General features: G+C 41.1%; 1 protein-coding gene across 1 annotated transcript in view; it reads left to right on the top strand.

Moving 5' to 3' along the window:
- Window positions 1–16,752, top strand: part of ccdc136b (coiled-coil domain containing 136b) — a 46,867-nt gene that overhangs the window by 13,910 nt on the left and 16,205 nt on the right. Inside the window, exons 4-7 of the mRNA XM_051884306.1 lie at window positions 4,544–4,618; window positions 5,703–6,005; window positions 9,880–9,915; window positions 10,184–10,295. Coding sequence (XP_051740266.1) covers window positions 4,544–4,618; window positions 5,703–6,005; window positions 9,880–9,915; window positions 10,184–10,295 — 526 coding nt within the window. The remainder of the gene's footprint in view (window positions 1–4,543; window positions 4,619–5,702; window positions 6,006–9,879; window positions 9,916–10,183; window positions 10,296–16,752) is intronic.

Below are 16,752 nucleotides of genomic sequence, written 5' to 3'. Positions count from 1 at the left end.
CGTTTTATTTATTTTATGGCATAATGCATACCTCGTGTAATAATCTAAAATACTTGCTAGTAATGTAGGTACAGTAAAATGTAGGCACGCTTGATGCACTGCAGTCACTGTAATATTTCACTCTAATAGCAGTCAAATAGCTGGAACATTAAAAGGTGTTTCACACATACTCCGTTTGCGGTGGATTTTTTTTTTTTTCCGTGCCCATATAAAGGAATAGTTCACCCAAAAAAGAAAATTCTGTTGTCATTTACTCCCCCTCAAGTTGTTCCAAACCTGTAAAAATGTCTATGTTCTGCTGTACTCAAAGGAAGATATTTGAAAGAATGTTTGTAACCCACCATTGACTGCCATAGTATTTTTTTCCTACTATGGTGATCAATGGGGGGCGAGTTCTGCTTCGTTATTCTTGTTTTGTTTTTGCGCACAAAAAGTATTCTCGTCGCTTCATATCATTAAGGTTGAACCACTGTAGTCACGTCGACTATATTAATGATGTTTTTACTACTTTTCTGGACCTTGAATGTGGTAATTTCATCAAAAAATATCTTAATTTGTGTTCAGAAGATGAACCTTATGGGTTTAGAACGACATGAGGGTGAGTAATTAATGACAGAAATTTCATTTTTGGGTGAACTAACCCTTTAAGAAATCATATAATAAATAATTAGCCAAGATTAAATGTTATGATTCTATATTAGCTACTATTGTTATTATTATTACCACTAATCTATTTCATTATTGTATCTTCATTAACAACAAGTAAATATATGTCGTAGTTACAGCCTTAATGAGCAATGTTGCAACCGTCCCTTTGCGCCACCTGGTGGTGATTTCGCGAACGAATGTCACGTGTGTTATGTGGGTTATATTTAATGCCTTAGTCTCGCGGCAGTAATAGGCATTATAGGCAATAGGCAATAGTACCTACTGTATATTATCTGCATAAACCATTTTCAAATTATACAAGCCATAAACTCAGAATAACCTCTAATAATTGTAATGAAATTTGCATTGTACAAATGACTAATACTTACAGTAACATTATTGCACAATGTCCTTAAAAAACATGTTTCTTTACTGAAAGTTATTTGTCAGAGATACAGTTAAATGTGGTCTGTCCATGTATTTAGCTTCATGAGTTGTTTTACTCAATGACAGGCCCGGTAAAACAGTTTCTATAGATAGCCCTTTATAGCTCTTTAATGAGTCACCTGCTATATACCAGACAGACTCCTGGGACTGTGGTAATGATCTCGGTGCGCGGGGGTCTGTGACTGTGTGCTGTCTGTGTGTAACACGACAGGCATGTGAAATGACAGCTGCATGCTGAGGGAATATTCCAGACGGGTTGTCCTGACCAGCTCTAGGGCAGCAGATGCTTTTATTCCTGGATCATCTCCAGTCACCGTGTTCTGCTGTTCCCAGTCATTCATGATCGCAGACATAGCATTAGATCAGTCTCACCCTCTAGAGTTATACTAAAGAGGTTTCAAGTATTTTGAGTTGCGCACTTTGTGACTGTTTTCTCATGCCCGAAACAGAACATATAGTATAAAGCCTCAGAAATTAGACACTCTGAACTAATGCTCCAAGTATGGGGAAAGGGGGCAGGGGGGAGGGATACTCTACATGTTTATGTATTAACATGTTTACTATATCAGTCTCATTGACATTAAGAGGGACACAGCATCCGTTTTGCGTAGTTTTGGGTTGCTTTTAAAGGTCTTTTAATTTTACTGTGAGAATTTACTCTGTCTTAAATATTTTCCTTGCACGTAAATGTCCATCCATTCTCCAAACCGCTTATCCTCTGTATTGTCACAGGGATGCTGAAGCCCCAGCTTTTTGAGCTGCAGACGAAATGCAGTTGGGCTCAAAAGTTTACATACCCCCTGCAGAATATGCAAAAATGTTAATCATTTGAACAAAATAAGAAGGATCATGAAAATTGCATGTTATTTTTTATTTAGTACTGTCCTGAACAAACTATTTCACATAACAGATGTTTACATAAAGTCCAAAATAGCTGAATTTATTCAAAAGTTTACATACCCTTGATTCTTAATACTGTGTGTGGTTACCTGGATGATCCACGACTGTTTGTTTGTTTTGTGATGGTTGTTCATGAGCCCCTTGTTTGTTCTGGGCAGTTAAACTGAGCTCTGTTCTTTAGAAAAATTCTCCAAGTCCTGCAAATTCTTTGATTTTCCAGCATCTTTTGCATATTTGAACCATTTCCAGCAGTGACTGTATGATTTTGAGATCCATCTTTTCACACTGAGGACAACTGAGGGACTCAAACACAACTATTGCAAAAAAATCAAACATTCATTGATGCTCCAGAAGTAAACACGATGCATTAAGAGCTGGGGGGTGAACATTTTTGAACAAGAAGATGATGTGCAAGTTTTTCTTATTTTGTTTAAAGATCATATTTTTTCATTTAGCACTGCCCTTTGGAAGCAACAGAAGATTCTTGCATGTTTCCCAGAAGAGAAAAAAGTATAATTTATCCTGTTCATCCAATTCAAAAAGTTTACATCCCCGGCTCTTAATGCGTCGTGTTTCCTTCTGGAGCATCAGTGAATGTTTGAACCTTTTTTAATAGTTGTGTTTGAGTTCCTCAATTGTCCTCAGTGTGAAAAGACGGATCTCAAAATCATACAGTCACTGCTGGAAAGGGTTAAAAAATGCAGAAGATGCTGGAAAATCAAAGATTTTGCAGGACCTGAAGGATTTTTCTGAAGAACAGAGCTCAGTTTAACTGCTCAGGACAAACAAGGGACTCAAGAACAACCATCACAAAAAAAACAAAAAAAAAAACAGTCGTGGATCATCCAGGTAACCACACAGTATTAAGAATCAAGTGTATGTAAACTTTCAAACTGGGTCATTTTTATAAATTTAGCTATTTTTTTATCTTGTGGACTTTATGTAAACATCTGTTATGTGAAATAGTTTATTCAGGACAGTACTAAATAAAAAATAACATGCAATTTTCATGATCCTTCTTATTTTGTTAAAATTATTAACATATTCTGCAAGGGGTAAACATTTGAGCTCAACTATATAAATGTGTTGCACTTTATTTTACAGTATGTGCACTTTCAATGTACTTACAGTGTACTTACGCACAAATGTAAGGTTAAAAAGTGGATTAAGGGGTTTAGGGGTAGGTTCACGGTTAGTACTTAGTTAATGCCCAGTTAGTGTCATTACTACAATAAATACATAGTACGTTAATTCAAAAGAGGATTGTAAAATAAAATGCGATGCCGTTTTTTTTATTTCATTACTACAAGAAATTATAGTAATTTCTATAGTAATTATAGTTTATTGTAAGAAAATTAGGCTTTGTGTTGATCTGTACAATATGTAGAAAGTACTGTATATTAGGTGTCTTTAACTACTATGCACTTGTGTGACAAAAATAATAATTGTTTTGTACAGTGTACTTATTGTGTTTATGTTGTAAAAATACTTTTGCTACTACTTTAAGTTAAAGGTGTAAGGGAAGGCTCAACAGTGCAACTTTATATGTAATTACAGTTGTAATTATCATTTTTATAAATAAAAGTACACCTTAAAAGCATGTACCTGTATGTAAGCAATAATAGCATTGTATCAAATGATTAATTTAAATGTAAGTATACAGAGCAGTTAAAGACACTTAATAAAAAGTGGGTTTAGTATTCTTTTATATATGTTTTTTTTTTTTTTTTTTTTTTTTTTTGATCATAGGGTATTTGGATTTCTGTTTTTCATACACAGTATATGTACACTAGCACTGCCAAAGATAACATATGGGAATAATAAATTAATTAAATGTTGCTTTTTTTTAAAGCACTGTTTTAATGTGGTGTGGTGATACTTTTTTGTGGTGTAAACTTTGTTACATATAACAATGTCTCTTTTCTTAAGAGAGACACTGAATGCATCAAGGCAAAATGCATTACATTTTTAGAGCTTTAGAGCTGTGTCTAAAATGACATAATTTTAGAGTATGTATTAAATTAGGTAAAGAATTTACTTGACCATTGATGAAATACTTTCTAAAGGTCAAGGCCGCTGCTAAAATTCACAGAAAGAATAGTGCAAAACTGGCAGTATAAATAGTACAGCCTATTTCAAGCCCTGAACCTGCATATTTTATTGGTTTGGGGTACAAAATACAGTCATACAACGATTGTTCTGGTAATCTAATTTCACTGGACTAATAGTGTTCCAAGAGTGCCAAAACTTTGTTTAACAGTATAACTGTATCACTTCACTTGACGACATGTAAAGGTTGCTGCTACTTTAGCTTAATTTTCTTTTTCAGAGCAAAAATATAAAACCAGTTTGATTGTCTGCATCCTTATACCTCTACACTTTTATGAAAAAAAAATCATATCTGTGAGGGTAGATATTAGATACAAGCTTGTGTGATATAGTTTTTTATATACATAATAGTGTTAAAATGTTCTACCTTCAAATATCCCCTCACTTATTTTTATATAGCCTATATATATTTTAAATGTTTTTCTCTATCCCTGTTCAGGTCTTCTTGAGGAGGAACGTTTAGCTAGTGCTCATCAGGCAGAAGCCTTCACAAGACAGATCCAGCGTCTGCAAGGTAACAGAAACTCTCAATACACAAACACAAGATGATAGGAGGTTGATATGAAGCTGCCCACATAAATATTTACTTAGAGGGTTAGTTCACCCAAAAATGAAAATTATGTCATTAATTAGTCACCCTCATGTCATTCCACACTCGTAAGACCATTTATCTTCGGAACACAAATTAAGATATTTTTGATAAAATCCGATGGCTCAGTGAGACCTGCATCGCCAGCAATAACACTCCCCTTTTCAATGCCCAGAAAGCTACTAAAAACATATTTAAAACAGTTCATGTGAGTACAGTTGTTCAACCTTAATATTATAAAGCGACGAGAAAACTTTCTGTGCGCAAAAAAATAACAAAATAGCGACTTTATTCAACAATATCTAGTGATGGGCGATTTCAAAACACTGCTTCATGAAGCTTCAAAGCTTTATGAATCTCTTTATTCGAATCAGTGGTTCAGAGCATGTATCAAACTGAAGTTGAAACTGAAGTTTTAAAACACTTATGACATAACGAAACCTTGTTTACTGAAATCATGTGATTTTGGTGACCTGAACCACTGATTTGAAACAAAAGATTCGTAATAATTTCTAAGCTTCATGATCACTAGATACTGTAGAATAAAGTCGCTATTTTGTTATTTTTGGCGCACAAAAAGTATCCTCATTGCTTAATAATATTAAGGTTGAACCACTATACTCACATGAACTGATTTAAATATGTTTTTAGTAGATTTCTGGGCATTGAAAAAATGGCTGGCAATGCAGGCCTCACTGAGCCATCAGATTTTATCAAAAATATCTTAATTTGTGTTCCGAAGATGAATAAAGGTTTTATGGGTGTGGAACGACATGAGGGTGACTAATTAATGACAGAACTTTCATTTTTGGGTGAACTAACCCTTAAAGACATTAATATTATTGTACATTATACATTATATATTATTAGATGAAAAAATATCAAAGAATATGCATACTTTTCATTCAAAATATTTGGAAGGAAGGAAGTGAAAAAATTTGCTGCCACGCTTTGACTGATTTTTGTTTGTAAAAGTCATATGTTTCTTATTATCTCCCAACCCCTGTAGCCCAGCTTCGTTCTGTTCAGGAAGAGATGGACAGTCTAGAGGAGGAGAAGGAAAGTGAGCTTCTGGAGGCGCAGGAGGAGCTGCGGACGGCACAGGAGGAGGTGCTGGTGCTGCAGCAGGCGGCGGAGGAGGCTGCGGCTGAAAGGGAGAATGACATCGCCAGTCTGCAGGAGGAGCTCTGCCGTTTACGGGCTGAAATCTCACGACTGGAGAACACAGAACAGGAGTATGAGCTGGAGATCGTCACGCTCCGAGCAGAAATAGAGATGAAGAGCCAGATCCGTCAACAGCAGAGGAAGGAGGGTGAGAACAAAACACAGGACTAAAAGAGCTCTTGGTCAGATTGTCAGGTTGCTACATTTATGATGTAGAAAAAAAGTGGAAATTTTTATTTTGATGCCAAGTACAAACATTATCAACATGAGGGGTATACATTACTATAATGTATTAATAAATGACAACTAATTACAACTAAAACTTAAAGGGATAGTTCACCCAAAAATGAAAATTATCCCATGATTTACTCACCCTCAAGCTGTCCTAGGTATATATCTTCTTTCAGATGAACACAATTGGAGATATATTTAAACATATCCTGGCTCTTCCAAGCTTTATAATGGTAGTGAACAGGGGGCATGTTTTGAAGCCCAAAATAAATACATCCATCCATCATAAAAGTAATCCATACGACTCAAAGAATTAATAAAGGCCTTTTGAAGCGAAGCGATGCATTTGTGTAAGAAAAATATCCCTATTTAAAACTTAAACTAAAATAAAATAACTAGCTTCCAGCAGATGACCGATAACTAGCTTCCGGCAGACGACTGTACGCATACTGCGCAAGTCGATTTGCGCCAAATGAAAAACAGTATCGTAAGCTTAGATGCCTCTCACAGTTCAAACAAATAGAGCTGTGCAACACACTCAAGCACCTCTTCTCTTATGTTGAAATCCTCCAACATTTCTCTTAAAATTTCTCATTTTAGACTTCTAATTTGTGACCGGTGTTTTGTTTTGCTCTATCCTCTGAGCTTCCGCGTTCGTCATTATGTGACGCGTCGCATCAGAGGTTACGCTTCCGCCGCAAATCGATGCGTACGGCCTGTCTGCCGGAACCTAGTTATTTTACTTTATAAAGTTTTAAATATGGATATATTTCTTACAAAAACCCATCACTTTTTCAGAAAGCCTTTATTAACCCCCTGGAGCCGTATGGATTACTTTTATGATGGATGGATGCATTTTTTTCCGGCTTTAAAACATGCCCCCCGTTCACTACCATTATAAAGCTTGGAAAAGCCAGGATATTTGTGTTTGTCTGAAAGAAGATAGTAATATACACGTAGGATGGCTTGAGGGTGAGTAAATCATGAGATGATTTTCATTTTTGGGTGAACTATCCCTTTAAGGGTGCGTTCACACTTGTAGTTCGGTTCGTTTGGTCCGGACCAAAGAAGAAAAAAAAAACATTTAGTCCTGGTCCGATTAGCGCTCAGATTATTACTAGATTATTATTACCGAACCAAAAGATACCGAATCTAAAGGCATAGGGACACGTTCACAACCTGATTGGTTGGATTTTATGACGTATTGCCAATTCTAAGATGGAACTTACAGAACATCCAAAACAATGCTGTGTGCTGAGGTAAATAGGCTTGTTGTGTGTGCGTAGCCTGCATATGATAGTATTTTGGCCAGCTGGGAACCCGTGAAGAGCTTATAAAATGCATAAAGGAGTCAAAACAGGAATCCATCCGTCACACACACAAACGATCTGCTGTGTGGGATATGCGCGTCTGATGCCTGTCATGGGCAAACTCGCGACTATGACGAAAAACCGATATGCGTGAGGATTCTGTCATTTTTAGGGTATCATCTTCCTGTTTTTGGTTCGTTTACATATCTTTGGTCCGTGTTGCATTCTTATATCATTCGAACCGCATCTTTTCAGCGGTCTCGGTCCGCTTGTTTGGTACGCATCAGGGTTCGGATGGCAGCGTTCACATATGTTTAAATGAACCGCACTAACAGCAATCGCACCAGGGTTCGTTTTAATCGAACCAAACATGACAAATGTGAATGCACCCTTAATGAAAATGGGGAGTTACAACTGAACTGACAAAAAAAAAAAAAACAGTAACAACATTATAAATAAAAATATTATATTAATATAACGGTTTCAGCATGTTAATGAATATTACAATGTTAATTTTATTTTTTTAGTCTTGGCAGAAAAGATCTGCTACGCATGGGTTAGGTTTGGTATGGACAAGTATGGACTTGCCACTGCCAATAGATATACAGACACACTGCTGTAAGCATGTAAGATATGCTGCTGCTGCATAAATGGGCATACAAATCCTGTAGCAGATCTGGGCAGGTGGAGCTGGGGGAGGTGGAGGGTTTCAGAGGAAATCTGAAAGAGCTGCAAGACCAGCTTACAGTAAACACTGAACCAGACTATGTTGAGCAAGCAATCTCATCAGCTGCAGATTGAATAGATGCCAATCAGCTTGTGCCATGTAGTAAATGACGTGATTGCTAGCAGACTGCATGTAAAGGACCATCAGCCTGTTTCATAACTGAACTAGAAATATACTGAAAATTAAATTCAATATTTCTAAGAATTTTAAATGACATCTGTTACTAAATAGCATGCAATCACTAGTAAAAATAATATAGTTCAATTAAAATACTAGTTAAATTAAGAAATTAATGAAAAGAAGTTACAGTACGTACAAACACAACACAGTCATGTATCTAATCTAAAACAGGCCACATAGATTTCAATAGAAAAAAAGAGAAAAATATATAATAGCTTTTTTTCTTGTAGACATATTCAATATTTACCCATTAAAAAGGTAAACCCTGGTGGAAAAATATAACAATATAACAATATTATTTCCTAAAAAAGTAACTAATTGCGTTACTTAGTTACTTCTAATGGAAAGTAATGCATTACATTACTTTTTCGCATCTGGGCTGTTCGTTTATTTGTTTTTATAACAACAAAAATGTTCTATTTTTGGCAAATGTAAAGGCCCTTTCACACCAAAAGTGAAATGAATAAGCCTCAGGCTGAAGGAAATGCAAATTCACGCCTGTACAGTAGAGGGCGCAGCTCAAACAAACAAGCCTTTCAGCTGTTCTGCCATAATGGAATACAGAAGAATAGGACGCAGGAGAATAAGTAAATAAGTTAATGTATGCTCACATACCCATCACATACCCATCACGTTTACACACAGCGCCCATATAGGTGTTAACCTCTACACTTACTCCTGATTTCTATCAACATGGGGACAGGAGAGCTGTCAGTCAATAAATGGGAAAACAAAGTAACTTGTGTTACTTATTTGAAAAAGTAACTCAGATATCTTGTTTGTAAATGTAAAAGTAATGCGTTACTTTACTAGTTACTAGAAAAAAGTAATCTGATTATGTAACTCGCATCACTTGTAATGTGTTACCCCCAACACTGGTTTTATATAATAATATTGTGTTTTATAATTACAAGCCATAATTAAAACAGTTCTCAGCCAGATTTTAAAACCTGACAGGTGAATAATTAATTACAATTAATGTGGAATACTGTTCATGTATTATAATCTTAGAAACCTGGTCTCAAAAGCTAGAAACGAGGATTCTGATAATCTCAAACTTTTTGGATTCCAATTTCACAATCAGTTCAATGAATTGTCAATCATTTTTCATGTAATATGTTGATGTTTTTTTTTTTTTTTTTTTTTAGACAATGTCTGAAACATCCACTAATGTACATGTTGACATCATTTTGAAATCAATGCATGATAAATTCACTTAATTTCTAAAGCTGGTTAGCGTCCTGCAGTGATGACCATAAATCACACTAGTTTTAATAAAGGGTGGAACCCTGAAGCATTTCAGAAACGTTTGCAGCACTAAGTGTCCAGTGGGAAGAGCTCCTGCAGAATAGCAGATGGTGTGGGTAATTGTCATTGTTATGTGAAGATACAGTAAACTCTGACACTGAAGCTTTTGAGAGCCTGGATGACTACATGCATCCCACTGGAAGGAATGATTGTTCCACTCAATGTAAGGCCAAGAAAGGGGTGAAGAAAAGTACAATGTATTGGTCACAATGAGAGTAAAAGCATTTGTGGGGATGTGTTATAAATAATTCAATTGTTATTTGCAGGTATAGCGTTAGCAGATATGAATAAGGTGGTTTCAGGTAAGCATTGTAAACTTACCTCTCACATAATGTTCAATAACAAATAATCAATCCCTTACACTAACTTCAGTCACTAATACAGTTATTGGTTTCTTCTCCTGTTTTTGGTATATTAATATTTTTAAGCAAATGCAACATATTTCAGTATATAGCTATGCAATTTCTTGTAGGTTGCTTTGATTAGAAAGTGTCTAAACATAAACTAGTTAATATCGTTAATACCCATGTAAAGTTCATAGCTTTCTATTTTCTTGCATTACTTGATTAGGTGATGTGGGTCAGTTGATGGATGAATGTAAGAGTCTGAAGGAACAATGTCATGCACTGCAAGAAGAAAACACAAGACTGACTCATAGATTGCAGATGCTACAAAAGAGGAGGTGAGCAACTACACCTTTTGATACTCAGTTGTCTTCATGTTCTGGCATTTTATGACATCTGAAATTTGTGAAAATTGTACATACACTATATTGCCAAAAGTATTGGGACACCCCTCCAAATCATTGAATTCAGGTGTTCCAATCACTTCCATGGCCACAGGTGTATAAAATCAAGCACCTAGGCATGCAGACTGCTTCTACAAACATTTGTGAAAGAATGGGTCGCTCTCAGGACCTTAGTGAATTCAAGCGTGGTACCTTGATAGGTTGCCACCTGTGCAATAAGTCTATTCGTGAAATTTTCTCATACTAAATATTCCACGGTCAACTGTTAGTGGTATCATAACAAAGTGGAAGCAATTGGGAACAACAGTAACTCAGCCATGAAGTGGTAGGCCACATAAAATCACAGAGGGGGGTCAGCGCATGCTGAGGCGCACAGTGCGCAGAAGTCGCCAACTTTCTGCAGAGTCAACGGCTACGGACCTCCAAACTTTGTGTGGCCTTCAGATTAGCTCAAGAACAGTGCGTAGAGAGCTTCATGGAATGGGTTTCCATGGCCGAGCAGCTGCATCCAAGCCTTACATCACCAAGTGCAATGCAAAGCGCCAGATGCAGTGGTGTAAAGCACGCCGCCACTGGACTCTAGAGCAGTGAAGACGTGTTCTATGGAGTGACGAATCACGCTTCTCTGTCTGGCAATATGATGGATGAGTCTGGATTTGGCGGTTGCCAGGAGAACGGTACTTGCCTGACTGCATTGTGTCAAGGGTAAAGTTTGGTGGAGGGGGGATTATGGTGTTGGGTTGTTTTTCAGGGGTTGGGCTTGGCCCCTTAGTTCCAGTGAAAGGAAAACTCTTAATGCTTCAGCATACCAAGACATTTTGGACAATTTCATGCTCCCAACTTTGTGGGAACAGTTTGGGGATGGCCCCTTGCTGTTCCAACATGACTGCGCACCAGTACACAAAGCAAGGTCCATAAAGACATGGATGAGCGAGTTTGGTGTGGAGGAACTTGACTGGCATGCGCAGTCCTGACCTCAACCCGATAGAACACCTTTGGGATGAATTAGAGCGGAGACTGCGAGCCAGGCCTTCTCGCCAATCACTGCCTGACCTCACAAATGCGCTACTAGAAGATTGGTCAAAAATTCCCATAAGCACACTCCTAAACCTTGTGGAAAGCCTTCCCAGAAGAGTTGAGGCTGTTATAGCTGCAAAGGGTGGGCCAACTCCATATTAAACCCTACAGATTAAGAATGGGATGTCATTAAAGTTCTTGTGCACGTAAAAGCAGGCGTCCCAAAACTTTTGGCAATATAGCGTATGTTGAATGAAAGCATTTATCACAACTTTTTGTCAAACTATTTTTGAAATTTTCTTTCCGGTGTTGACATAATTCCTGAAACTGGGACTGGACTTACCAGAGTTCATTTATTGAAAGAATCTGCAAACAGGCTTTAGTTTACAGCACAGCATAGCAAATCCATTCAGAGTTAGGAGGTAATGAAGGTGGAGGGAGATCTCATTATTTTTGGTTCATTTTCCCAGAAAAGGCTGATTTTTTTTATTCCGTTACTTTAGGAGTACAATAGTGGGGATGTGTCTGAAGGTGAATGCTATGAAAACTTTTACTTTCGAATTTGCAATCACGCGTACTCTGTGTTTAGGGAGCGTTTCGCAAGGGATTTGTCAATGACACTCAGAATCAGTTGCGCACCAAATCCTTCGACATCATCTTGTCAGTCATCTCTCCTTACTATCTTCACCTGATAAGTGGAGTCTGATGTACTATGATGTAACCCGCTACCACAGCAAGCCTAACAATGTCCCTTTAGGGGTTTCGTAGAATGCGTTGTTCATTTTGCCTGCCTACCTCTGAATTCGGATTTAGGCTTTGGGCACATTTCCTACACAATAGCATATAGGCAACTTCAAAGCTAACAGACTGGTGTTCCTCAGGGGTCAGTCTTGGGCCCCTTTTTTTTTTTTTATATTTATCTGTCAACACTTTGCCATCTCTTGAGATCGCTCAACCTCTATTATCACTTGTATCTTTCGTTTGATTCTTTTGTTCAGAGTACTGTTAAAACATATTTTTTATCTCATGAAACATGACAAGATTGTGTCCTATGTTAAATTTTCCTGTAGCAGAAAAGTTGATAAATTCCTTCATCATCTCTCGGGTAGACTACTCTAACGCCCTTTTAGCCGGAGTTTCTAAATCTACACTCCGCAAGCTGCAATATGTACAAAATTCGGCTGCCAGGATCTTAACTGGGTCCAGGATATGCAATCATATTACTCCAGTTTTGGGATCCTTGCATTGGCTCCCAGTCAGTTTCCGAGTTGACTTCAAAATTATTATGCTAACATATAAAGCATTGCACAGCCTGGCACCACATTATTTAACATCCTTATACTCCTAATCGCATATTACGCTTCTCACAATCAAACTTGGTGGTTGTTCCTCAAACACGCTTAAGATCTATTTGGAATTCTCTGCCTCTTGAATTTAGGGAAGTTCAGACTTATGAAATTTTTAAAGTTCAACTTAAGACATATTTTTTAGGGGTTCAAGCGCGTAGCGCTGAAACCCTATTGTAATTGTTACATTTTCCAAGGATCAGCATTCTCCCCTAAAAGTGATCGGGCAGACCAAACCGTAAGTCGTAGAGACTTGAAACCACCACCAACGACATCACCAAGGCTCACCCCGATCAGCCTGACGGGGCGCTACAGCAGTCAAAAGTACGAAATGGCTCATAACTCCTGAACCATTAGGCATAGGCTCAAGTGTCGGATTTGCTCTGTCACCGAAATTTTCAGGTATTTTGGGTTTTTTGAAAAACCTACTTTTGCGAACTAGTCCTAGGTTTTTGACCCGATCGGAACCAAACCAGTGCAGAAATGTTCTCTGGAGTCTGAATATCAATAAAAGTTACAATTTTGATTCATGGTCGCTAAGGGGCACCAAAACGAAAGGTGAGGACGGAGCCACTTTTACTAAAATGGCTATAACTCAAGAATGAAATGAGATATTTGCACCAAACTCAGTACACATGTGTAGGGCCTCAGTCTTTGGTCACAATAAAAAAAATGCTTCGATTGGACACTAGGTAGCGCTATAACTTGAAAAAAACATGAAAACAGCTGTAACTATGCAACCATTAGTCCGTTCGACTTGAAATTTGGCATGCAGTGTCTTGGTCCAAGGGGCCATGATAATCTATGAGGACATTGGTGTATCTCAAAAAACATGGCCGCCATCGGCCAATGAAGTTTGAGCACCTATTAGATAAGGTTAACGGAGGCTGATCGGAACGAAACTCAGTGGGCATGTTCGACTCATGGTCTTAGAGGGCTGTAAGAATTTTGAAAGAAATCGGCCACTAGTTGGCGTTAACAAGTTTTACGCCTCTGTAATCACATGCGGTTTCACAGATCCACACAATATGCATATCATTTGATAGATCTCCTCATGCTGAACAACTTTGCCTCAAGAACGTCTCGGTTACAAAGGTAACCCTCGTTCCCTGAAGGAGGGAACGGAGACGTACGTCGGACAGACCGACGAATAGGAATCTCGCTAGAGAGGCCAATCTACTTCGAGTGTAACTACAACGAGCCAATGCACATTGGCATGCAATCATATGCATCAGCTGCTCGCCTCGCAGCGCGGGTATATAACGAGCAGTAGGTGCGTTGCATCTTCAGGTTTTCGCTGAGGAGCCGAACCAGATAGGCGGCAGCATCAGCGGGGTACAGCGACTGTGGCGACGGGACGTACGTCTCCGTTCCCTCCTTCAGGGAACGAGGGTTACCTTTGTAACCGAGACGTTCCCATTCAGTCGGTCACGTTCGACGTACGTCGGACAGACCGACGAATAGGAATCCCTACCAAAGCGCCACAGGGGCTGCCCTCTTCCAGCGCTCTGTTGTAAGCCACCTGAACCCCGCTGCCTACGGACGGTGGGACAGGGCTAACACAGAGAGAGTCCATCACTGCTGTTCCCCAAAACCCATTCAGTGAGACTATTGGATAACGCTGGGAAAGCGTACCCTTCCGCTGGGAAAGGAACGCTGCGGAAGCCACATCCTTCCCGAAGGAGTTAAGTGGCAAAGTACATATGGACTAACCCGTAGGCTGTACTACATATGGAAGAACTGGGGTGACTCCAACTCGATGAGAGGTGGGTTCTCCCAGAGGGAAAGACACGGGCTTCGTTTAGGAGCAACCGTGGAACTAGACATATGGGATCCCAGTAGGGTCACACATATGGTACCCAGCCTAAACCCGGTTCTCAAGGATACAACGGAGTATAGGCCTAGCGCCAGACGCTCCGCCACGTCGGCTGCCGAAGGGAGATCGGAGGACTCAACAGGGTCTGCCTTGTAGGGACTCTCTGGAGAAAAAAGCACATGTAAGCGCAGCAAGCCGACACTAAGCCGGGGCCTCTCCGTGCCTCTGACCTGAGGTGAGAACACGGGAGGAGACCGGCTCGACACGAAGGCTATAGAATCTAGCGAACGTGTTAGGTGTCGCCCAGCCCGCAGCTCTACAGATGTCTGTTAGCGAGGCGCCACGAGCCAGCGCCCAGGAAGATGCGACGCCTCTCGTGGAGTGCGCATGCAACCTGAGCGGGCAGGGCATGCCCTGAGCTTGGTAAGCCAGGGCGATGGCCTCCACTATCCAGTGGGCCATCCTCTGCTTGGAGACAGCCTTTCCCTTCTGCTGGCCTCCGTAACAGACAAAGAGCTGGTCTGAGGTCCTGAAGCTTTGAGTTCTGTCTATGTACAGTCGCAAAGCGCGAACTGGACAGAGCAAAGCCAGGGCTGGGTCTGCCTCCTCCGAGGGCAGCGCTTGCAGGCTCACTACCTGGTCCCTGAAGGGAGTGGTAGGAACCTTGGGCACATAGCCAGGCCGGGGTCTCAGTACCACATGGCCGTCACCCGGCCCGAACTCCAGGCACGATTCGTCGACCGAAAAAGACTGCAGGTCCCCTACCCTCTTGATGGAGGCCAATGCAACCAGCAGCAAAGTCTTCATAGACAGAATCTTTAAGTCTGCTGATTGCAAGGGCTCAAAGGGAGAAATCTGAAGTGCTCTCAGCACCAGAGCAAGGTCCCAAGAGGGTATGGAGGGAGGACGAGGAGGATTTAACCGCCTTGCCCCCCTAAGGAACCTGACGACCAGGTCGTGCTGACCAACAGATTTGCCATCTATGTGGTCATGATATGCGGAGATAGCAGCAGTATGGACTTTGAGGGTGGAGGGGGACAGCCTACGCTCCAACCCCTGCTGCAAGAAGGAAAGCACGACACCGATCGAGCATCTTCGGGGGTCCTCTCGATGAGAAGAATACCACTCGACGAACAGGTTCCACTTCAAGGCGTAAGCCCGTCTCGTAGACGGAGCACATGCCGAAGCGATGGTGTTAAGTACCTCGGGGGGTAAGTCACCTAGAACCTCCGCGTCCCGTCCAGGGACCAGACATGTAGTTTCCAGAGGTCTGGACGCGGGTGCCAGAGAGTGCCCCGTCTCTGAGAAAGAAGGTCCTTCCTCAGAGGAATGGGCCAGGGAGGGGCTGTCGCGAGGAGTGAGAGTTCTAGGAACCAGGTCCGGTTGGGCCAATAGGGCGCAACTAGCAGAACCTGCTCCTCGTCCTCCCTGACTTTGCACAGGGTCTGTGCAAGTAGGCTCACTGGGGGAAACGCATATTTGCGAAGGCCCCGGGGCCAGCTGTGCGCCAGTGCGTCTGTTCCGAGTGTTCCCCCGGACAGGGAGTAAAACAACCGGCAATGGGAGGTTTCTGGTGAGGCAAACAGGTCTACCTGAGCCTCTCCGAACTCTCTCCAAATCAGCTGGACCACCTGGGGGTGGAGTCGCCACTCTCCTGGCAGCGCAGCTCGTGAAAGCTCGTCGGCCACACGGTTGAGCACACCGGGAATATGAATGGCACGAAGCGACCTCAGATGCTTCTGACTCCAGAGGAGGAGATGGCGGGCGAGTTGCGACATGCGACGGGAGTGTAGACCACCTTGACGGTTGATGTACGCAACGGTCGCAGTGTTGTCCGTCCGGACCAGTACATGATTGCCCCGTAGTGGCCCTTTGAGGCGGCTCAGAGCAAGGCGTACCGCTAGCAACTCGAGGCAGTTGATGTGCCAATGCAGATGGGGGCCCGTCCAACCCCTGACACTGCATGCCCGTTGTACGTGGCACCCCAGCCCGTGGCAGAGGCATCCGTGAATACCACAGCATGCCAGGACACCTGCTCTAGGGGTACTCCAGCCCGAAGAAACAAGGGGTCCGACCACAGACTGAAGGTTTGGCGGCACTCCTGAGTGATTGCCACCCGGAACGTGCCGCGTTGCCACGCCCATCTCGGGACCCGGCCGTGGAGCCAGTGTTGAAGCGGTCTCATATGAAGCAGACCGAGCGGGGTTACTGC

The sequence above is a fragment of the Ctenopharyngodon idella genome, chromosome 24, assembly GCF_019924925.1.
Source record: "Ctenopharyngodon idella isolate HZGC_01 chromosome 24, HZGC01, whole genome shotgun sequence".
Classification (NCBI taxonomy): Eukaryota; Metazoa; Chordata; class Actinopteri; order Cypriniformes; family Xenocyprididae; genus Ctenopharyngodon; species Ctenopharyngodon idella.
Note: the sequence above shows the minus strand (reverse complement) of the source record. Positions and strands in the feature narration are given on the sequence as shown.